This window comes from Lacerta agilis, chromosome 14 (genome assembly GCF_009819535.1).
Source record: "Lacerta agilis isolate rLacAgi1 chromosome 14, rLacAgi1.pri, whole genome shotgun sequence".
Taxonomy (NCBI): Eukaryota; Metazoa; Chordata; class Lepidosauria; order Squamata; family Lacertidae; genus Lacerta; species Lacerta agilis.
The window spans coordinates 9,722,538-9,744,922 of NC_046325.1; the positions used below are offsets into that span (position 1 = coordinate 9,722,538).

Sequence of the window (22,385 nt, forward strand, 5' to 3'; positions counted from 1 at the left end):
CTGTATACACAGAACCCTTGGAAGCGAACCCACTCCTAAGATGGGACCCTACAGTGTAAATCAACAGTGCAAATTTTAATAGTGGGTCCCATGTTGCAGCTTGGTGTGCGTGTGTCAGAGGTGGGTCTTGGTTCTGGACCAGTTGAAGTCTACCGCATGACACTATGCCCAGCTTTCACCCCAGGAACCCTCCAATTGAAGGTTGCTAATTCTTTTCTTCTGGACGCAGGTGGAGCTGTGGGTTAAACCACAGAGCCTGGGGCTTGCCGATCAGAAGGTCGGAGGTTCGAATCCCCACGACGGGTGAGCTCCCATTGCTCGGTCCCTGCTCCTGCCAACCTAGCAGTTCGAAAGCACGTAGTGCAAGTAGATAAATAGGTACCGCTCTGGCGGGAAGGTAAACGGCGTTTCCATGCGCTGCTGTGGTTTGCCAGAAGCGGCTTTGTCATGCTGGCCACATGACCCAGAAGCTGTACGCCAGCTCCCTAGGCCAGTAAAGCAAAATGAGCACCGCAACCCCAGAGTCGTCCGCGACTGGTCCTAATGATCAGGGGTCTCTTTACCTTTCATCGAATCATAGAGTTGGAAGAGTTCAAGGGCCATCCAGTCCAACCCCCTGCCAAGCAGGAAACACCATCAAAGCATTCCTGACAGATGGCTGTCAAGCCTCCGCTTCAAGACCTCCAAAGAAGGAGACTCCACCACACTCCTTGGTAGCAAATTCCACTGTTGAACAGCTCTGTCAGGAAGTTCTTCCTAATGTTTACCTGGAATCTTCTCTACTACAGAGAGCTCAGCTCACCAAAGTGTCCCCTCCTCTCTCAGTAGCACAGAGCCTAAGGGCCATCTCCCTCTGTCTACCTTCTCACAAGCTATTACATTCCTGGTGATTAAGTGCTGGAAAAGATGCTCTTCCATCCTTGCAAGCAGGAGGGAGGAGAGAGGCCCAGGGGGAGAGCAGGGGGAGAGCGGAGGAGATCTACACCACCAGGATCCCTGCTAACAGGAGCGAAGATTTTGCGCGCTCAGGCAGCCAGGCGTGTTTGGATTGGACCCAGATTCAGATCACACCGGAGCCACGGACTACACGTATTCTGGGCGCCGGCTGCAAGAGTATTGAGTAAGCAAAGAAGCAGCTTCCCAAAAACAACATCGCTAGGAGTAGCCAAGGTCAGGCACGATGTGACCCGCTCTTTCGCTGACTCGCTCTTACGCACCAAAGGAAAGAAAGAAAGAATTTTGGTTTGCAGGCCGGCATCTAACCAGGCAAAAGAGATCTGGTCAAATAAGGGTTGTGCTTTTGAAAAAGCATAAACCTTTCAACGCAGATGTTTTTTAACCATCAACTGGTTTAATACAGAACACTAATTACAAATAGACTCTTGGTTATAGTGCAGCCAGTAGATATGATCATGATTCCATTTGCATTTAAAAGACAGGAATCAAAGTTTTCCTATAAATGCTAGTCAGTCACTGGGCCATTCCTCTCTCAGGCTTTTGTGCAGGAACACTTGGGTCAACCTACAGCAGACTTCCCCAACCTGGCGCTCCCCAGATTTTTTGGATGACAACTGACATCAGCCACAACTGGCCAGCTAGGGCGGATGGGAGCCAAAAACAATTGGGAGAGTTCAAGGTTTGGGAAGTCTGGCTTACAGGTTCAGGACTGGATCCAGAATAAGCCTGCAACCCTATATCCTTCTACCTAAAAGATCACTTTGCCCTTATATACCCAATATATCACTGTGAGAAGGCCTCCTGAAGATCTTATTGGGGGTCTGTTCTTCACAATATAGGAATAGGGCCTTTACTGTGGTGGCTCCTTCCCTTTGGGTTGTATGGGGTGGGGACATGTCATGCTCCTTCTGGGGCAATTTGTCCACCTTTTCGCTCCCAGTCTGCACTCAGCTCTCAGCTGTGGCTCCTAGAATCTGTCAGCATGCGACAGCGGTCACACCCTAGGAATGGCTTCGACTGGCTGGCTAAACCAGGTGAGGGTAGCCGGTGGGTCTCAAACTCCCTGTGAGTTAGGGACTTCCTCTGCATGCAAAGACAGGCTCTGGTGGATTGAGGGGATGGGACCAATAGTGGGTCCAACAAAGAAGAATGGGGTTTCTGTACGTGCTGTAGAGGGAAGCGAGGGGCAGATGGAAAACTCTGATCCTAAACTTCTGCTGCCTTTGAGAGAAGAATAGGCTCAGGAACCCCAATCTGGAGTGGAGTCCAGTTGGTTGGCATCTTGTACGCCTCCTTGCAGCAGCTCTTGCAGCCAAGCTGGTGCCAAACGTATTCCTCTGCTTTTCTTTGGATCACATCAGTGAGGCCAAGGAAGGGGGGGGGGAGTCTTGTCATCTGGGCAGCCCAGGACCTCCAGTCACACTGCACAGGTTTGGCCCACAGGAGGTCATTTCGGTGCTGCTAACACAGCAGTTCTGGCTTCACCCCCAGAGGCGCACTCCATTGTCTCTCAAGACAGACAGATGCCAACACCCAAAACAATACATTCCCTTTGAAATTCCCTCCCTTTGCAAATCACACAGGTGCTGCCTCTGTTGTCTTTTGAGAAATCTGCTTCTGAAGACCTTCCTCTTCCAACGAGGCCTTTAAGCGGAGAACCTCAACCCAGTCATCTGTGTTAGAATCATCTCAAAGTGCTTTTTAAACGTTTGCATGGTTTTCTGTCCATCTAGCTCAGCATTGCCTACACTGACCGGCAGCAGCATTCCAGCATTTCAAACAGGAAGTCTTCTCCCAGCCTTCCCTGGAGATGCTCCAGAGACTGAACCTGGAATCTTCTGCAAAGCAGATATTCTGCCACCATGCAGCCTTGCCCAATGAGGAATACTACTGACTACTAGCAGGAAAAGAACCTTCACTCTTGTACTTGCTGACAAATAACACTGTAAATCATTTTTTTTATTTTTAAATGAGCCACCATCTCAACAGTGGCATTCATGGTCTCATGGAATATTTGACAATTTTAAAACAGCAGCCAATATATACTGGTATTTGTCCAAGCAATGGACTGATCCCGCCAACCCTATTTTTGTCTTCCCCACCCTCCACATCTCAACAAACAGATGAATACAGAGGCAATGGATTTCTAGGAGGATGCATGCAAAAAACAAAACAAAAAAACCCTACATGCGCAGCTTCTCTTGCAGTGGCGGCTGCAACCCACACAGCTGCAGCATTGGCTCAGAGCATCGGAGTAACTCTGCTGGGACCAATGACTCTTCCTTGTTCCCATGGCATCTTCAGCTCAAACCAGCTGTGAGGAATACCGTAAGTCTCGATCCAGTGGTCCATTGCCAGGTTTCTGGGGAGTGGGACCTAGTGAGTCATCCCACCAACACAGTTCCTTTTGACTCACAGGAATCTCTGCCTTATACTGCATAAAACCACTGTGGAATCTCATTCATTATTGGCGATTTAGACAGTCAGTGGCTCCTCCAGGGTTTCAGACGGGAGTCTCTCTCCCAGGTCTACCTGGAGAGATCGGGAATTGAACCACACAGCAAGGGCAGCGTCACTGAAACCTACAGGAGCAGAGTGGAAGCCAGCGGATTTTGGTAAATCTCAAATTCTGGCCTGGTCAATGGAAGCATCAGAACGGAATGGTAGAATCCTGACCAGGTGGTGCCATTTCAGAATATGAGAGGTGGGCATGGAAGGAGCAGTTTTAAAAATGCACCCATTGAAAACTCCTTGCAAAATGAATAGCTTGCAGGAAAAAAGGTAGCTGAGCCCTGCTGCACTAGTTTTCTGTTTCAGGGAGTTTTAAAAAAGCAAAACGAAAAACGCCAGGATTCTTTCTACCATACCTTCCACGATACAAAGTGGATCTGGTCTCTGCATTTGCTGCTCAATTCCACACTTGGCAGAGAGGCATTTTGCACCACCCTGACCCTGCACAAGAACGCAAAGTCAAGAATATAGGGCATTTATTTTCGTATTTTATTATGGGCACCCCCCCCTACCTATCCTCCAAGCAGCTCAAGGGTAGACTGGGACCGAGTGGAGATTTGAACCCTAGTCCAACATCTAAGGCCATGCACCATGTGGGCAGAGTGGTTTAACAGTAGCAATTATTCAGAGCCGAGTCTCTGCAATCAGTCTGATGGCGGATGGAATTAAAATGAGAATAAGAGGCACATTGTGTTTGGAGTTTCCTGAGACAAGAGTGGTGGGCAGATAGAGCTGTGTCTCTTGAGGCCTGGCACAGCTATGTGGTAACTCCATCCTGGGTCCTCTCCACTCTCCTCCTTTTAAAGCCCTGCGCGTCCCCTTTTGGCTTGGATGGTCCCAGACAGCGCCAGGGCCTCTGGCTCCTCAATGGGCCTTTCAGGGGATCAGGAATGCAGCCTTGGGGGAAGGCCAAGGCTGCTGCTCTGTCAGGAGGCCTCCGGCTCACAAGGGAAAGTCCCTCTTAGTCGGGAAGTAAAAGCACAGAGAAAGACGTACCCTGGGGAGGAAGAGGAGCAGGGTGCTTCCGGTCACTCGGGGAGAGAGAGCAAAAGCAGAGGGGAAAGAGGATGACAAGACTTCCTCAGGAAGCGGCTTAGTATACAGTGGTACCTTGGTTCTCAAACTTAATCTGTTCCAGAAGTCCATTCCAAAACCAAAGCGTTCCAAAACCAAGGCGTGCTTTCCCATAGAAAGTAATGCAAAACGGATCGATCCGTTCCAGACTTTTAAAAACAACCCCTAAAACAGCAGTTTAGCATGAATTTTACTATCTCATGAGACCAATGATCCATAAAATGAAAGCAATAATCAACGTACTGTACTATGAGATAAATACAGTATTGTAGATGATCAAAATTAAAATTATTTTTTTTATTTCTTTCTTGCACCGATGATAGTCATTGGGTTTTTTTTTTTTTTTCCATTTCCGCAGTCACACAATCGATCGATCAGTACCTGAACTGGGTTCCACACAGTCACAAAAACAAATTAACTGAAAAAGCCTGAAAAAACAAAAACGCAAAATAAATAGCAAAAACAAAAGCACCAATCTTAATCCGTTCCGGAAGTCCGTTTGACTTCCAAAATGCTCAAAAACCAAGGTGCAGCTTCTGATTGGTGCAGGAGCCCCGGAAACAATAGCCGACAGTCGCATTGGACGTTCAGCTTCCGAAAAATGTTCAAAAACCGGAACCCTTACATCCAGGTTTTTAGAGTTTAGGAACCAAGACGTTTGAGTACCAAGATACCACTGTACTTGGGAAAAGCCCATGGCTCGGCTATAGAGCATCTCCAGGTAGAGATGGGAAAAATAGCTGGTTTGAAATCTTGGGAGATGGACCGGTGGGTTGATGACTCTGTCTAAGGCAGCTCCCTAGGTTCCTTGTGCAGACTCAGATCACTGCCCCAAACAGCTACTTCAAGCAAATGTAAATGTACCTGAGCTGATGCAGCTCTCAGTCCGAGAAAAAAGGTTTCCCATCTGAGCTCTGACAACAAAAAGAGGCTGCCTTTAAACCAGGGTGGATTTGATTTGAATCAAATCGATTTAAATCACTAGAGTAAGACAGACTATTTTTTACAGAAAGACTCATTCTTGCTGGTATACTCTTACTATTTACAACCACTTTTACAGTTATATCCAAAATTATTGATTTGGTTATACTATTAGAAATACATATACAGATAAATATGAAATTATTGTGAGGTTTAATAAGTTAACTGTTTGTATTTGGACAACTTTTCTGCCGTAATTTAATGGAAGGAGAAAAATAATCATTTCCTTAATAACAATTTATTTTACTATAACAATAACATGATAGCATGTTATTTAACAGACATGTATCCATGTTTGTTAACTGGTCTGGTTAAACAATTAAAAAAAAACTTAGACTGAGTTTAGCGCACACGAAAAACTTAAAACAAATCCTTATTTCCTGATGAATAGCCTTTGGACTATAATGTAACTTAAATAGAAAACTATCTTTAGAAATATTTTTCCTCCAAAAGCATTTTATTTTAAAAATCCGTTTTAAATGCCAAAAATTAAAAAAAAAATTAATCACTGATTTTTATGCTTTAAACCCAAGCCAAAAAAAAGCCACTCTTCCCACATCAAAACAAACTTCTCCTGAACAAGGGTTTCTCCTCTCAGCTGTCGGCGCCGCCACCTAGCCTGCCAACCTACGATTGTATCCCTCTGGCAATATTTTCCAAGCTACTATTTTTTTGCTCTTCAAACTCTGGAAAGTCTGGCGAGAGCCTTCCCAGCCCGCCCTGCTCCCTGCGTTGCCAGAGAATTCGAGAACAAGCCAGCAAAGTCTCAAATTGTCCCGTGCGCTCAGAGAGAGAGAGAGAGAGAGAGAGAGAGAGAAAAGCTGAAGAAAAAGGCACCAGTCAGTCAGAGGCAACCGAGAAAGGGAAGAAGCAAATGTTATTTAGCAGCCGCCTAACAAAACCTGCCACAGGAGCAAGGAATAATGGACAAAAAGAAAGAGCATTAAGACGAATGAAAAAACCCTATGTGAAGAAGTCGTCAAACTTTGTGCTCGAATATCCCCAGTTCGACAGCTGAATTAAGTTAGTGGGCCAGTGCTGAGGGGAAAGTGGCAGGCATGTTAGCTCCAAGTCAGGAGGTGGGGAAATCTGTGGACTTTCCAGTTGCTGCTGGACTACAATACCCATCATCCCCAATCATTGGCCATGCCTCCCTCATCCTTTCCTTCATTGTGAACAGGTCTTGGTACCATGTTTGCACAAGAGGAAACAAGGAGCTGGCTAGGAGGAGGGAGTGTTCCTCCCCTAGTCCTCCTGCTGTGGCTGCATGGTTTGTCTTATCACGCCGTCCAAACTGGGTTACAACCAGTTAAAAATACGGTATTAAAAACAGTTAAGCCACAATCAAAAATAAAAGGTAAAGGGACCCCTGACCATTAGGTCCAGTCGTGTCCGACTCTGGGGTTGCGGAGCTCATCTCGCTTTACTGGCTGAGGGAGCCGGTGTACAGCTTCCGGGTCATGTGGCTAGCATGACAAAGCCGCTTCTGGCAAACCAGAGCAGCGCACGGAAACGCCGTTTACCTTCCCACCGGAGCGGTACCTATTTATCTACTTGCACTTCTGACGTGCTTTCGAACTGCTAGGTGGGCAGGTGCTGGGACCGAGCAACGGGAGCTCACCCCAACGCGGGGATTCGAACCGCCGACCTTCTGATCAGCGAGCCCTAGGGTGAGCCCTAAAACACATCTCTCAGGTGTCAAGGCCAGGAGAAACAGGTGTGTCTTCACCTTTCTGTGTGGCGGGAACTCCACAGCTCGGAGGCTGCCACAGAAAAATGCCTTCACACATTCCAAACTACCAGGTGGGCTCCCTCAGACAATCTTAACAGCCAAGAGGGTCTCTAGGGACAGACTGCAGTGTTAGAAACTCAGGTAGATAATCTAGGTGCCAAATGGCTCCTTAAACTAGGGCTACAGTTGGCAAAACCGAATGCCTAGTTGGCATTTTGGGGCCAGACAGCTCGAAAGTCGTATTTTTCGATACAACCTTTTGGTTCCTGAAATTCATTCTGATCATGCAGAACTCTACAGGATGTGTTGCTAGTGTGTGAAAACAGCCCGGATCCAAGGATCCCTAGGCACGCACCTCCAGATGGTGGAGATGTCAGGCACCAACCTGGAGCCCGAGAATCTTCACTTGGTCGCAAGTGGCCCGACAGCCAGGTGCAAAATGTGCTTGGTGAATTTCGAACGCTGGGAAGAAGATGGCTTTTCAGATATTGGGAGCCTAAATTGTTTAGAGTACAAACCATACTGCTCCTCTCCTAAGGATTCGGCCCTTTAGCAATCGTTTAGCCACAGACAGAGTGCAGAAAAAGTGCCTCTGCTGCAACCTAGTAGGATTTAGGACTAGGGATCTCCAATCCTTGAGCCCAAATAGAGAAAATGCAAATAAATATGATAATGTCTTAGTCTGGCAGCGTTCCATTCATGGACATAGCAATACCTCTCCAAAACCGGACAGCTGTCTCCACGGTCCGTATATTTCCTTTGGCAGTCGGTAATATTTCGCAAAGCCGGAAGTCACCAGCCCCATGAAATCCTATCCAGCAACTTCTGTAAAAATAATTACTGGCAGAGCTGGTTGGGGGGCGAGAGAGAGAGAGAGGCCATTGCCCTGGAACTCTCATTGGAGAGCTGTCCTTAAACAACACTAAGCCACCGAGAAAGATCTCTGAAGTACAGGATCCAAGCCAAATTGCAAACTGGGCTGCTCCATCTCCGTCGCAAACAGGAACACAATGTTTGGAAAACAACAAGAGAAGGCACTCACTTTACAGAGAGTCTACATTGAACAAAAAGGTCCAGTCACCCAAATCTGGTCGCAAGTGTTGCATAGTGGTTAGAGCAGCCTTTCTCAACCTCGGGCTCCTAGATGCTGTTGAACTACAACTCCCATCATTCATAGCCAGCATGGTCTTCAGTCAGGGATCATGGGAGCCACAGTTCAAGAACATCTGGGGGCCCCAGGTTGAGAATGGCTGGTTAGTCTGTTGCAACAGGACCTCGGAGAGCAGGGTTCAAATTCCCACTTGGCCATGAAGCACCCTGCCTCTCAGCCTAACCTACCTCACAGGGTCTTTGTGGAGATTAAATGGGGTCCAGTCATTTCAAATGGATCTTCTCTAGCTGGCTTGTTGGTGTAGAGGTATGATTCTTGCTTAGGGTACGAGAGGTCCCAGGTTCAAATCCCGGACGATCACTATATTTATAGCCTGGATAGCTCAGTTGGTTAGAGCATGGTACTGATGATGCCAAGGTTGCAGGTTCGATCCCCATATGGGACAGCTGCATATTCTTGCAATGCAGGGGTTGGACTAGATGATCCTCAGGATCCCTTCCGACTTTACAATTCTATGGTTCCACTCTGAGGAGGCCTCCAATCCAAAGCCTGCTCAAGAACTTATTCATATTGTATACAGGAAATACATTCAATGGGGAGTCACCAGGCAATTTGGGCTCTTTGATACATAATAATTTAAAAATTATTTTTGATGGATTATATTTGTGTGTTGCATATGTAAAAAGCCTGTGGGCAACTTACAGATAAAACAAGGCATGCAATGTCATAAATACAAATGTTTTTTTTAAATCTGCACAGGCAAGAAAACACCTCGAGCCAAACTGCTAACAGCAAGAGCCCCCACTTTCAAGCACAAAACCTAGCTATACACAAAACCCTTTTCAAGAGGCAGCAGCCCCAGCAGACAATATTAACCACCAGCTAAAAAGGCTGCTAAACGATAAAATGCTAAAACTCCTAGAATGATGCCAAGAAGCTGGTACTTTTCTTTCGTGTCCCCAGTTTGTTGCTAGTGCCTTTCATTTTCAACTGCATGCTTAAAACACACAACCCTAAAAATAGGTTAAGGGTGTCCCAATGAATTACTTCCAAGAGCTCACTTTCCTTTAGAGTAGGGATGGGGAACCAACCCTCTGCATCTCCTTGGACTCCAGCTCCCATCAGCCCCAGTCAACACAGCCAATGGCTGGAGATGATGGGAGTTGCGAGTCCTGCAATATCTGGCGGGCCACTGGCTTCCCCATTCCCACTTTCGCAGTTGCCAGCTCTCGACTTCAGAAGTTCGAAGGAACTATAAAGACATGTATCTTAGAAGGCAAGCATTTCAGCCACAGGGGAACCGGGGCAGGCCAGACCACAATGAGTCACACAAGCCGGGCGCAAGAGAAGTGCCACCTTTGTAAATTCAGCGATGCAGTTAGGTCATTTTAAACTCTGGACTTTGCGGCCTTATGGGTGGGAGGGAGCTCTTTAGATGCCAATGCCTGTTTTCAGTTCGAAATGCGACAAGTCAGCCCTGCTGGATTTGGGGGTCCTCATTCTGGTGAGGGGCCCTCGAAATTCAGCCCCAAAGTCCCGCCCTGATGGTGCCACCTTCCTAGAGGACACACAGAAACATCTTGTTAGCTACTCTAAGAATGCTGGACTTGAATGAACCTCGGTGTGATCCAGCACAGTAAGCTAGGACTACTACCGTCCCAATAACACCATAATCAAGAACAGCAGCAGCAAAACAACCGTGGAATATTTATGGGCAGCGGTTAAGTTGCAGTTTTGCAAATTCTGCTAAGTCACCAAGTCTGCAACTTTCATATCACAAGCTGAAGGCAGGAAAAGACGCTTCCTCAAACCATCTAAAGGAAGAAGAAGAGCAGGAGGAGGAACTGCTTTTCTGTCCCAAGGTTAGAGGATACGATGCTGCAGAAGAGCCACACACCAGCATGTCAGAGGATTCGTGGATGCTGAAGCAGTGTGGGGTATCGACCCAAAACCTCCCACAACCCAACCACGGCGAGATTATATAGATCAGCATCCTCTGGCTCACAAAGGGAGAATGAACCAAGACAGGCCAAGTCACCACTTGGACAAAGCGCTAAACTCTCTCAAACAATACATTCTTTGATTAGCTTCAAAGCGCTTGTCAGATCTTAGCAGAAATAATAAAAAGACTTGGCAAAAAAAGGCAAGCTGCACCAGGGGTTGCGGACTGCAGGTTGGTGGGATCTACTTTGTATTGCACCAGAACTCTGAGATCTACGAACTGGGATCTGTTTGCAAAAGAAAAAACACTTAGAGAGAAATCCTATGCACAAGAAGCCGATGAATAGCGGGGCTGCTCTGCTCCTCTGGCAGAAGAAAAACAAGTCTTTTAAAGACTGTTCTGTGGCAGGCTGCCTGAGCTGAAGTAGGACACAGCCAGTGATCACCTTATTCCTAGTTGTCCATTCCTCTTTTGAAGTCATCCAAGTTGGTGGCCATTATTGCTTCTCATCTGACCCGTGGCACAACCTTTCCTCTCTTCTCCCCCGTTACATCCAAACACATCAGTGCATAATATTAGTGCCGTGTGTGTGTCTGCACGCACATTTTGTAAAGATGGCCCTGGTAACATTTCCCTTCTTCCGCTGTCACATGGACTATGTCAAGTGCTCTCTATATAAATACACAAACACCTTTCTGATTTTCCTCTGTTCTCCCTCTGCCTGGCTCACTTGGTCAATCACAACGAAGGTAAAGGGTAAAGGGACACCTGACCATTAGGTCCAGTCGTGTCCGACTCTGGGGTTGCGGCGCTCATCTCGCGTTACTGGTCGAGGGAGCCGGCGTCATGTGGCCAGCATGACTAAGCTGCTTCTGGCGAACCAGAGCAGCGCACGGAGACGCCGTTTACCTTCCCAACAGAGCGGTACCTATTTATCTACTTGCACTTTGACGTGCTTTCGAACTGCTAGGTGGGCAGGAGCAGGGAGCAAGCAACGGGAGCTCACCCCGTCGTGGGGATTCGAACCGCCAACCTTCTGATCAGCAAGCCCTAGGCTTTGTGGTTAACCCACAGCGCCACCCGCGTCCTTAATCACAACGAAAGGGATGTACAAATGATTATTTGTAGCCAATAATGTTGCTGAACTACAACTCCCACGATCCTCAACCACCAGTTCACACTGCCTGGGGGCTGATGGGAGTCGGGAGCCCAACACCACCTGTAGGGCTACTCCAGGCATAGGCAAACTCGGCCCTCCAGATGTTTTGGGACTACAACTCCCACCATCCCTAGCTAACAGGACCAGTGGTCAGGGATGATGGAAGTTGTAGTGTCAAAACATCTGGAGGGCCGAGTTTGCCTATGGCTGGGCTACACATTTCCCGTCTCTTTCAGACTTGACTAACCTTTCCCTTATAGCCAAAGCAATGCGCTCGCTCCAGATGTTGGGAACGACCTCTCTCTCATCATCCCAGGCCCACTGGTTGGGACTGATGGGAGTTGGCAGTCCACCACCTCCTTGGCTGCTATAGTCCCTTCCGCTTTTCCCAAAAAGCGAAGAGAAAGGCCAGCAATTGTGAAAGGCGCTGTGCAGGCTCTTATTTGGCGCCGCGCGCGGCTTGCAATTCCCGGGTCGATGCTCTCCTCCCCCCCCCCCCCCCCACCATTTGCCAATATGCCTCTCTCTCTCTCCTCATGTGCATATATGTATGGGAAGCCCCCCCCCCCCCCATTTTTTCACCCCATCCCCAGTCCCCACTGCAACCTCTACCCCATTCCGGCGTGGAAAAACTCGATCCCTGGAAAGGTCATTCTGCTACCGATCCATACAACCCCCCCCCCCCACCACCAATATCGTACCTGGATCGACGGCCTCTTGATCTTCCTCGCTGGTCGCGGCTGCGCCCATCACCAGAGTGGCTAGGATCGCGGCGGCGCTTAGAAAGACGCATCTCTGCCGCTTCATGGTGGAGGCAACCCGGGAACCGAGGCGAGACACTGCGGGGGCCCCCTCAGGCTGCTGCTTTTTCTGCTCTCGCGATCGGCGGGGCCGGACCGACGTCAGGCTCCTCCCCGCAGCAGCCCTGCAGCTGGGAAAAGGAAGGGGGAGGAGGAAAGGGGGATCGGAAACCCTCTTCCCATTTCTCCCCCCACCACTTTCATTGGGGGCGGGATGCGGCGGTGAAACCCCGATATTCCCGCTGCGCCCACCCACGAAACCAGAAGAAACGTAGTACAGTATATAGCTCAGCGAGGAGGACCTTCGCGTCTCTTTCATTGTCATTTTCTTCAATGGGAGCCCATGGGGAAAAAAAGAGAGAGGCCGCCATCCAATCGCGCGGCAGCTCGGGCAAGCGGCCGGCCAATCGAGACGCGGGGGCTCCTCCCTCTGCGGGCCAATCAGGAGTCTGGAAAGTTCGGGACGGCGAGAGAAAGTAGTAGAAAATCTGGTCGTGAAAATGTTTGGAAAAGGGGAGGAAGGAGGGGGGAGACCTGCGCTTCTTCCAATGCCACGTTGCCAAGAAAATAAATCTGCCCGCGGGGTGGGTGGGAGATCTGAGGGGAGGGGGATCCAGGGAGGAACGGTGGGTTACCCTGAGCAGGAGGTGCTGTTAAGAGATTTTAAAGGTATTAAAGCCCCTCGCCCCATGCTCTACGGCAGGGATGTCCAACCAGTAGATCGTGATCTACCAGTAGATCCCCAGCTGATCCTGGTAGATCGCAGGATCCTTACTGTGTACAAAAATTTACAGGGAAAAGGCTAAAAAACTCTGTGCAATCTTCGCCCCAAAAAGCTCAACAACTCTGGGCACTTCCCTCCTTAAAAAAAAGCTCAGCAACTGGGCAATCCACCCACCCCACGCACGCTCCTCCTCCCTCCAATGACAATGGGTAGATCACTGCCAGTTTTTTTTATACTGGGAGTAGATCACAGTCTCTTGAGAGTTGGACATGCCTGCTCTACGGTATCACTTCGCGTGCTTCAAAATGATGGGAGCCCAGATGGTTCCAGGGCAACCTTAGCCACTTTCACACACCTGCTGAAAACCAGGCAATGAACGATACATCTTTCTGCAATTGTAATGGATGTCACACACACAGAGAGGGGGGAGTTTAGTGGTGTATAAATATTTTTTTATAACTAAATGCATATCGTGCGTCTGTTGAGCACTAGCATTCGAAACATTAATTTCACATTTCACATGCCTTGTATTGCTTTCCCTGCCTGCTCAAAACTTCATTTTGCTCAGGCCAGCAGCAGCCTACCCAGGCGTGTAATTTTGTTGGTGTTAATTTGTTTTAAAACTGCCGGTTTTTATCTACAGTATGCTTTGACAAATGTTTCCTCTGGTTCGTATTTCTAAATTTAATTTTATCAGCAACAAAGGACAGTGCCCAGCAATCTTTGAGGGTAAAGAGTCACCTAGTGAGCTTCATGGCTGAGTGGGGAGACTTGAACCCTGGCCTCCCTGGTCTGACACTCTAACCACTATACTATACTACCTCTGAAGATGTGGACAGTGGGACACACGTAACTGTAAGCAGCTCCGTGAATTCCTTGGTGCTTGACGTTCATTTGCCCTCTCAGGCTTCAACAGACAGGGATAGCCCTAACTGGATAACCTACAGCACTGCCTGGGTGTCAACTTGTTGGCAGAACAAGGAGTAAAAGGTGGAGATGCTGGGGATCGAACCCAGGACCTCATACATGCAAAGCATGCGCTCTACCACTGAGCTACATCCCCTGGCTCAAACAAGGCGTTCCGAGGCTCAGTACTGCCTTTCAACCTGCCAATTGTTATTTCCCAATTTTTTCTATCCCCCACCCCTACATTTCATTGTGCTTGTTGGAGGGTTTTTTCCCGCGGACACTCTGCACATGTTCAGAAGAACACTCCCGTTGATGTTTCATTGTGGTTCATCATAGCCCTAAATATTGGAAGTGGGCACCATTTCCGAGGCTGGGGAAGTGGGGCTCTGTCATCTCCATTTCAAACTTAGCCCCTCGGGGCAAGTGGGGCTCCCTTGCCTTACCTCCCAATCGCCACCAGCCATAAATCACTGCCTCTCCCTTCTCCCTAAAAAATGCATTAGAAAGGCGTTGCGCCAAATACAGACTGCGGACTTTAGGACCCCGCGAAGTTGCTCGCTAGAAACGTGGGCGCGACTTTCCCCGAGGAATGTAACCTGGGAGCACAGGCGGAAGCGCGATTTGCCCCTGGTAACATGGCGGCTTGCGAGCGGTTCCACCGCCCGGGGAGATACAGCCTAAACTTCCGGTATTAAAGCGAAAGCTCTTACCTGAGCGGGATGCAGGGGTAGAGCCTCTCTATCTTTTCCCGCTCTCTATGGTTGGAAAGCCCTATCTACCGTATGCACGCTGCGTTAAGAGAAGCAGAGTTGGGAAGCTAGCGCGGTTCGATACCGGAAGTGTCTGGAAGGAGTGTCTGCGGGAGGTTGTGCCTCTTTGCTTGCTTGCAGGATGGTGGAGAAGAAAATCTCAGGTACTGAGGAGTGGGAACGGGGAGGGCGGCGGGGCTGCTGGGCGCGAAGGGGGGGGGTCGGGGTTCTCCCATTTAAATAGCAATTGCCAAGAAAATAATGGGAAACAATGCATGTTTTGCATTGTGCTGTGCTGTGATCAGGAACAGCCCTTTGCAAAACAAAGGATATTCTGGGAACCCCAAAGTGATGTTATAATCCGGCTTCCCACCTGCAGAACTATTATCATCAGCATCGTTGGTGGAGAGTTTATTCCTCAGGGACTCTGCACATGTAGAAGAACGCTCTTGTTGAGGTTTCATTAGGTTCACCATAGCCCTAAACATTAATCTGCCCTTCGCTCGAAGGTCCCAGTGTGGGTTGCAGCCATTAAAACACAATATTTGAAACAATTTACAATCGCAGAAGCAAGGTGGGTCCCAAAAGTTTTTTATGTGACCCGGGCTTAATTTTGAACTAGCGTTTAATGGGAAAAGCTGCAACATGCTGATGCTAGTTTAGCACCTGGTAACGATAGAGAAAGGACCTTGGTGTGGAATCCGTGGCCTTCCAGATGTTGTAGGACTCCAGCTCCCACCATGCTTGACCATGGGTCATGCTGGCTGGGGCTGATGGGAGTTGGAGTCCAACAGCATTTGGAGGGTGGTGGGTTCCCAATTCCTGCTACAAACACAGTATCCCTTTTGTAATAAAAATTAGGTTCAACCCCAGAAGGGAGTCCACGAACCCGGGGAGAGAGCCTTAGTAGGGCTCTCCTCCTCTCAGGAGCACTTATGAATAAATAGAGACGATACAGAATCTCCCAAAGCAAGGCGGTAGCCCTTTATAAGAAGTGCTGCAGCAGGGTGTTTTTGCAAGCGAAAGACCCCGAACAGAGGTGCGCAAGCTCCTATATAGACTTTTTGAAATTGCCACCCTCCAGCTCAAGACCACCCCTCCATACATTAGAATTACATCACAAATTGGGAGGGTCTGGTAGGTAACAGTGATCTGAGCATCTTGGACCCTGCCCCCATGTCTCCTCTCGCCCTCCACCAAAAACCCATCAGGTGAAACAAAAGATATTTACATTTCCCTATATCCCAGCCAAGTTAATCACACCCTTTTGTCTGACACAGGTATCAGGATGCCAGAGATTATCACTCAGGCAGGGGGCTGCTGAGTAGCTGGAGGGCAACCCCCCCCTTTGTTCCTGAGACAAAGAAATACTTGGTCAGTTGGGAGTCAAAATGGAGTGAGGCCTGTCTGTGCTGTTTTTCAGACATGTGGCCTTATTTGTTTTGGTACATTAATAACAATTATTATATATAAATAAAATACCTTAAAATTCTTACAACACTTTCAGGGGTAGCTGATGGGGGTGCTCTTCAGAAGTTGCTGAACTCCAACTCCCATTAGCCACAGCCAGTATGGTCGGGGGGTCAGGCATGATGGAAGTACTTGAGCTTACCCCATGGGAAGGTATCTGAGCTTGAACAGACTGCCTTTTGGCTTGCCACTGGTGAATGTCAGCCTCTCTCAACAATCTGGAAATGAAGGGACAGGGTTTCCTATTCGGAAGAAGCTGGCATCAGGCTGCCTCTTAAAAACTGAATCTGCAGGAAAGGATTTATTCTTTTTAATAATTTTTTATATCGCTTTATATTTTTCTAAATCTTTAAGTGGTTTCCAAGCTATCTTAAAACAAAAGAGCAGAACCTTTCAAAATACCAAATACCAAATTAAAACATTACAAATGCAACACAATAAATATTCACATTTAGAGCAGCATGCCTAAACAGAAAAAATATTCATATGTACAACCAAAAAAAAAAAAAAGCAGATAAAAATCAAATACAAAAATACAATACAAATTCCTCCTGTGCAGCTACTTGTTCCTCCCACAGGAGGGTGCATTAGTAGAACATATTCTTGAGCCTTTCATATTCTTGAAAGTCATGTGTCTGTTAGACCTCAAGGGTGCTTTGTGATGGTGGGGGGCAATGAGGCAGTTCCTCCCCCACCCCAAATGAAACATAATCTCCAGATTCCTAGTTTTCTTTTTCCAAAAAAAGAGTGAAAATTCCCAGCATTTGTAGAACGTCAGATATGAGGCCAGGTGTGCAGGCCCTATTCTGCTCTTTGTTTTGGGGAGAGACTAGTCTGCTCTCACCTTTCAGTGGTTTTAACCAATGAGTGAAAGCACCAGAGCATAGACAACAGTAGTTAGGCTACCCCTGTCCATTTAGGGGGCATCGCTGGGCCACCAGCTGAAGCTGATGGAAGGCAGTCCTTGCCACCAAGCTGTCCTGAGCATAAGGGCCACCTGAGCTTCAGTGGAGGCAACTCAGATGTTCAGGGGTTATTGCGGAAGGTGCAAGGGGTGTCTCCCCTGGGAAACTGGGTTGCTTGGCATCAGACACAACCCTCTCTCTTTTTCTCCCTCAGCACGGTCTCAGGACCCCAGCCAGAGGCGCATCTTAGACCGGGCCACCCGGCAGCGGCGCCTGAACCGCCAGTTGGAGGCGCTCGAGAATGACAACTTCCAGGATGACCCTCACGCCAACATGCCCCAGCTTGTGAAGCGCTTGCCTCAGTTTGACGACGACGCTGAAACGGGTGAGGGTTCGTTTGTTGGGTTGCATCTGTTGACTTCTGCCGTCTTCCTTGCCTCTTGGTGCTCACTCTGTTAACTTGCACCGCTTCGCTGCTGGATGTGGGTCACAAATTCATCTCTATTTATGTACCGTATTTTCTGGCATATAAGACGACTGGGAGTATATGATGACCCCCAACTTTTCCAGTTAAAATATAGAGTTTGAGATATACTCGACCGCAGATTCTCCACCCAGCGTATAAGACGACCCTCGGCTTTTGAGAAGATTTTCCTGGATTAAAAAGTAGTCTTATACGCCAGAATATACAGTAATGTATTTTTCAATTGAATTTCCAATTTTTTACATATTAACTTCAAATCTAATAGTTACATTGTTTCATACATTGGCTTCCCATCCCTACCTCCACAGTGTTTTCGTTCAAACTCTTTTCTACTGCATTAAATATCGGACTCTTATCTGTTACACAAATCCCTCTAATACAATTACTTTATCGTTTTCCTTCTGCTGCTCCTATCTCAAATCTTGCCCGTGGTTTCATTTCGATATGCTGTAGTACTTTTTCAAGTAGTAAAAAAAAAAGGCCTCCGTTCTTCTGTAAACAGTTCATCTTTGCTACATTTCGATCTCTTAATATTGCTGTCATCTCTGCCTTTTCCACGTAGCCCATTACTTTAAAAAGCCATTCCTCCTTCACTGGAAGGTCACAAATTCACCTTTGAGGGTTGGGCATGCTGGATGGAGTTTAGTAGAGATGGTGTCAAGAAAACAGGGGAAATGGTTGGAGACAAAGTTGCAATCCTGCACTCAATATCCACTAGCTGAGGGCTTTAGGATTTGGCAGAAGCCCCACTATGATATGGTTCCACCATGATGGATGTGCTAGCTCAGGGGTGGGCGGCCTGTAGCGCTTTAGAAATTGCTGGACTCCAACTCCCATCATTCCTGAGTGTTGGCCATGCTGGCTGGGGCTGATGGGATTTGGAGTCCAACAGCATCTCAAAAAAAAAACCCAACCCCATAGGTATTCCTATCACTGCACTAACGGAACACCCCAGATATAGATATACCTATCACTGTTCCATCACACTGTACAAATAATAGAATAGAATAATAATTTATTGGCCAAGTACATTTTTCAATATACGTGGAATTTGCTTTGGCTACATTACAATGTAAAATACTTTATACATTATATATATAAGAATTTTATATATATTTTTCTCAGTAAAATTTATTATAGACAGCAGCTAAAACTTTAATTGAAAAAATTTCAAAATGCTAATGTGGGTCATTTCGTTCACAATCCCTGAAAATAATGGGTTGTTATTGGCACTGGGAGTGCAGATAGTAACATTTATCCCCCTACATTTTAATTATTTTATTTTATTGGATATAACAATGCAAATGTTTGAGAGGTGCAGAAACCAAGAGGGGCTTGCCTGTTTGACGTCATATGGCCCTCAATTTGAAAAAGAAAGAAACGGATGCAGAGCAGAGAAATGATAATTGAAGAGAGATTGTAACAACAGCATGAATAATAAGAACATGGAAGTACGGCAGAACTGTCAGCAACAAGGAGTACTATTGAATCCAGATAAAATCATACTTTGCGTTCCCTGGGTTTTGTTTTTACAGGGAAGAAGAAGAAGAAAACGCGGGGGGACCATTTCAAGCTGCGTTTCCGCAAGAACTTCCAAGCCTTGCTGGAAGAACAGGTGCCTCTTGGCCCTCCCTCTCCCCTTTGTGGGACGTGGGTGAGGCATGAATATTCTTTAACAGCTGCTTCTCTTATGTACTCCTCCCTTATGGTCTTATTTCCCACCACACCCAGCGCTGTTTAAATATAAATGTTTGAACAAATGCAGACATTGTAGCCAAGCCATCGCAAGCATATTATTATTATTATTAAAAATTTGTTGTTGTTTTTTTAAAGCACATTACATAAACAGTTAAATTTTTCATCCTTCCCCACCTCCCACTGGGGGAAGCAATTATCCACACCCCTCTCTCACAGGAACAAATATTAAACATTTCAAATTTAACATGTTAAACATATAAATAATCATTGCTTAAGTCCGGCCCTTTTCCATTATTCCTATCCTCAATTTCATTGTATATTGAACTTCCTCAAATCCCCCCCCCCCCGCTGAGTTCACTGTCTACCTCTTTACCAGTTTTCCAATCATAGTCACATCTATTTTCACCCAAACTCCAAATATTTTCTCCTTATCTTTTTTTGACATATTTATATAATATCGCCTTAACTCCTAAAATTTTAAACTCAACCCTCGGCTCCTACGTACTTCTGAAACTTGCTTTGGCCCTCATACAAATTACCTCTATTATCCTAATTTAGCCCCTTAATTCTTCATTTTTCTCACCCTTCCCTGAATGTTTCCCCTCCCCGCTCCTTTCATTTTTATGCCGTCAAGTCAGTGCTGCTCTGCCTGAGGTTGAAAGGGCTTGTTGCCTAGAAACAAGAGAGGTGGGACCAGGTCCAGGGCAGAAAGTGCAGAGGCAGGATTAGACGGAGGAGAAAATGAAACTTAAAGTTGCCTAGTTTGAGTCTTCCTTATATAATGTCACTGCATGGCGTGAGGCTTGAGTTCATAGTCTTTTTCTCCCCTCTGGACTCCCCAACAGAACCTGAACGTGAGCGAGGGACCCAACTACCTGACAGCGTGTGCCCCCCCTTCCAACTTGCCCCAGCGCCGCTTCTGCACCGTCTGCGGCTTCCCGTCGAACTACACATGTGTATCGTGCGGAACCCGGTACTGCTGCGTCAAGTGTCTGGGGACGCACCAAGAAACTCGGTGAGACAGGCTTGCAAACAGCAGCTCGCCCTGGTCGCCACCAGCATGGCCTGCTGTTGCATTTCCTGACCCAAAACCGCAACTACCAAGGCGATTTTAAAAGAATAATAACACGGAGCTGTCAGGACAGCAAGTAGCTAATGTAGTGCCCTACGGGTACTGTGGGCCTCCAGCTCCCATCAGTGGCCAACGATGATGGGAGTTGTAGTCCAGCAACATCTGGTGTGCACCGGATTGGTTGTTTAGCAGTATTAGTAGCCTGCCATTTTCTCTCTACAGTATTTAATAGAAACGTAGGAATGTCATTGTGTAGTACTCAAGAGCCTGAAATTTTCTCTCTTTACAATGAAAATGTAAGGATGTCGTCACTCATTCCCCACTGGAGGATTCGCAGTGCCTCCTAACAATCCTGGTTTTTCATAGTGGGGCAGGGGAGCGCAGGTAAAAGCAGGTTGCACAACTGCAGCGGCCATGGCATGGGAGCAAGACAGGAGGAACATAGAGAGGGAAGAAGTGATGGTTTAAAACAGTGACAGAAGTAAATGGGGGTGGGATGCGATGCAAAGTGGGTGAACAGGTGCACAGCCCCAGTTGTGTGTGTGTTTGTGTGTTTTTAAGAATTAAGTGGGTTTTATACAGCTTTTCAGGTGACTCTCACAAAGAGATTCATAAAAGACCATTACAGAGAATCCGTTAAAGAGAATTGAAAAAGCCTTGTTAGGTTTTTTTCTGAAACTCCTGCTCTCTCTCTCTCTCTCTTACATGAAGGTGTCTGAAGTGGACCGTCTGAGATGTGTTCTGAGGAACTGCGCAGTGCTGCCTGTGGAAGGACCATTTGTGTGGCGTACCTGTTGCCTTTGGATGGGTTGGGCCTGGAGCTCTTCCTCGCTTCGAGGCTGAAGGACAGGAAACCAGGTTTCTCAGAGACGGAGAGGAAGGCCGCTTTGCCTTGCGCCATCATCTGTCGCTAGTGTTTCGAGTAATTAAAAAGTATCTGTGCTGTAGCCTTGCGGCTTGGATCGCTTCTTTTGAGTCGCCTGGGACTATTCGTCTTGCAGATATATATATTTGTACAGTGGTGCCCCGCTAGACGAATGCCTCGCTAGACGAAAAACTCGCTAGACGAAAGGCATTCGCTAGCGGAAGGCTGTCTCGCAAGACGATTATTTTTTTTCCGTAAAACCGCTATTTTCCCGTTGGTGCTTCGCAAGACGAAAAAATCCCTATATGACAACACTCGCAGAATGAATTATTTTCGTCTTGCGAAACACCACTGTATTTGGAAATTTCCAATCCGCTCTTTCACAGAATGCAACAGGGTGGCTCACAACATATGAAACGCCGGGAAATTGGTCTCGGTCTATGAAGCATATTTAAAAATCATCAACAGGCGTGCTGCAGCTTTGTCTTGTTCCGCTCGTAGCCAGAGAGGTGTTCACACATTACATTCAACGAATGTACGGCTGGTGATTGCAACAGCGAAGCCGAATGTTGGAAAGATTCAGCACAGACAAAAGAAAGTGCTTTTTCCACGCAGCTCGTAATTAAAAGTACTACAAAAGCCCCTTCTCCAAGCAGTAGCAATGGCCACAAACTTTGAAGGCTTTAAAAAAGGATTAGACAACTTCAGTAAGGCAATCGGTGGCTACTAACCACACTGGTTGTGTTCTAACACAACTGCTGGAGGCAATTCATTCATTTATTGAATTTATATACAGTCACACCTCGGGTTGCGAACGCTGCGGGTTGCGCGTTTTCGGGTTGTGCTCCGCGCCGAACCCGGAAGTACTGGAACGGGTTACTTCCGGGTTTTGGTGCATGTGCAGAAGCACAGAATGATGTCATGCGCATGCTCAGAAGCGCCGAATCACGTCACACGCGTGCACAGACACGTGATGCTGGTTGCAAACGCTTCGGGTTGTGAACGTGCCTCCTCTGCACGGATCATGTTCGCAACCCGAGGTATGACTGTACTGCTCTATACCCGGAGGTCTCAGGGCGGTTCACAAAAAAGATCACAATATATAAAATCAAAATAAAAACATTAATCCCATTAACAACCCCCCCCAAAAAAGAGCCACATTTTAAAGGGTAAAAGATGTTGATTAGGTCAGCCAAAGGCCTGGGTAAAAAGGAACATTTTTGCCTGGCGCATAAAGGTGTA

At 47.2% G+C, this 22,385-nt stretch overlaps 2 protein-coding genes and 1 non-coding gene across 4 annotated transcripts in view; 1 reads left to right on the top strand and 2 right to left on the bottom strand.

Annotated features, from left to right (window-relative positions):
- Positions 1 to 12,462, bottom strand: part of PLOD3 (procollagen-lysine,2-oxoglutarate 5-dioxygenase 3) — a 28,331-nt gene extending 15,869 nt beyond the window's left edge. The window contains exon 1 of the mRNA XM_033169607.1: positions 12,169 to 12,462. Within this exon, the coding sequence (XP_033025498.1) occupies positions 12,169 to 12,274 (106 nt within the window). The 5' untranslated portion in view covers positions 12,275 to 12,462. The remainder of the gene's footprint in view (positions 1 to 12,168) is intronic.
- A 1,520-nt stretch (positions 12,463 to 13,982) lies between these two features.
- TRNAA-UGC lies at positions 13,983 to 14,054 on the bottom strand. The gene has a single exon. It is a non-coding gene; the product is annotated as a tRNA-Ala (tRNA).
- A 613-nt stretch (positions 14,055 to 14,667) lies between these two features.
- On the top strand, positions 14,668 to 21,225 carry ZNHIT1 (zinc finger HIT-type containing 1). Of its 2 annotated transcripts, none has more exons than XM_033170656.1 (5): positions 14,668 to 14,813; positions 17,239 to 17,409; positions 19,044 to 19,162; positions 20,052 to 20,221; positions 20,990 to 21,225. In XM_033170656.1, exons 1-5 carry the CDS (start codon positions 14,792 to 14,794, stop codon positions 21,009 to 21,011), a joined length of 504 nt encoding a protein of 167 aa, XP_033026547.1. In that variant the 5' UTR covers positions 14,668 to 14,791; the 3' UTR covers positions 21,012 to 21,225. The 2 variants fall into 2 exon arrangements, with proteins under 2 accessions (XP_033026547.1, XP_033026548.1); XM_033170657.1 differs by having other exon boundaries at positions 19,044 to 19,123.
- The last annotated feature ends 1,160 nt before the right edge of the window (positions 21,226 to 22,385 follow it).

What these genes read in the sequence shown, in the direction of transcription:
- ZNHIT1 (XM_033170656.1), top strand. Translation starts at nt 14,792, where the DNA reads ATGGTGGAGAAGAAAATCTCAG. An exon ending in GGTGGAGAAGAAAATCTCAG is followed by an intron (nt 14,814 to 17,238) that starts GTACTGAGGAGT and finishes TTTCTCCCTCAG; the next exon opens with CACGGTCTCAGGACCCCAGC. An exon ending in CTCCCCTTTGTGGGACGTGG is followed by an intron (nt 19,163 to 20,051) that starts GTGAGGCATGAA and finishes ACTCCCCAACAG; the next exon opens with AACCTGAACGTGAGCGAGGG.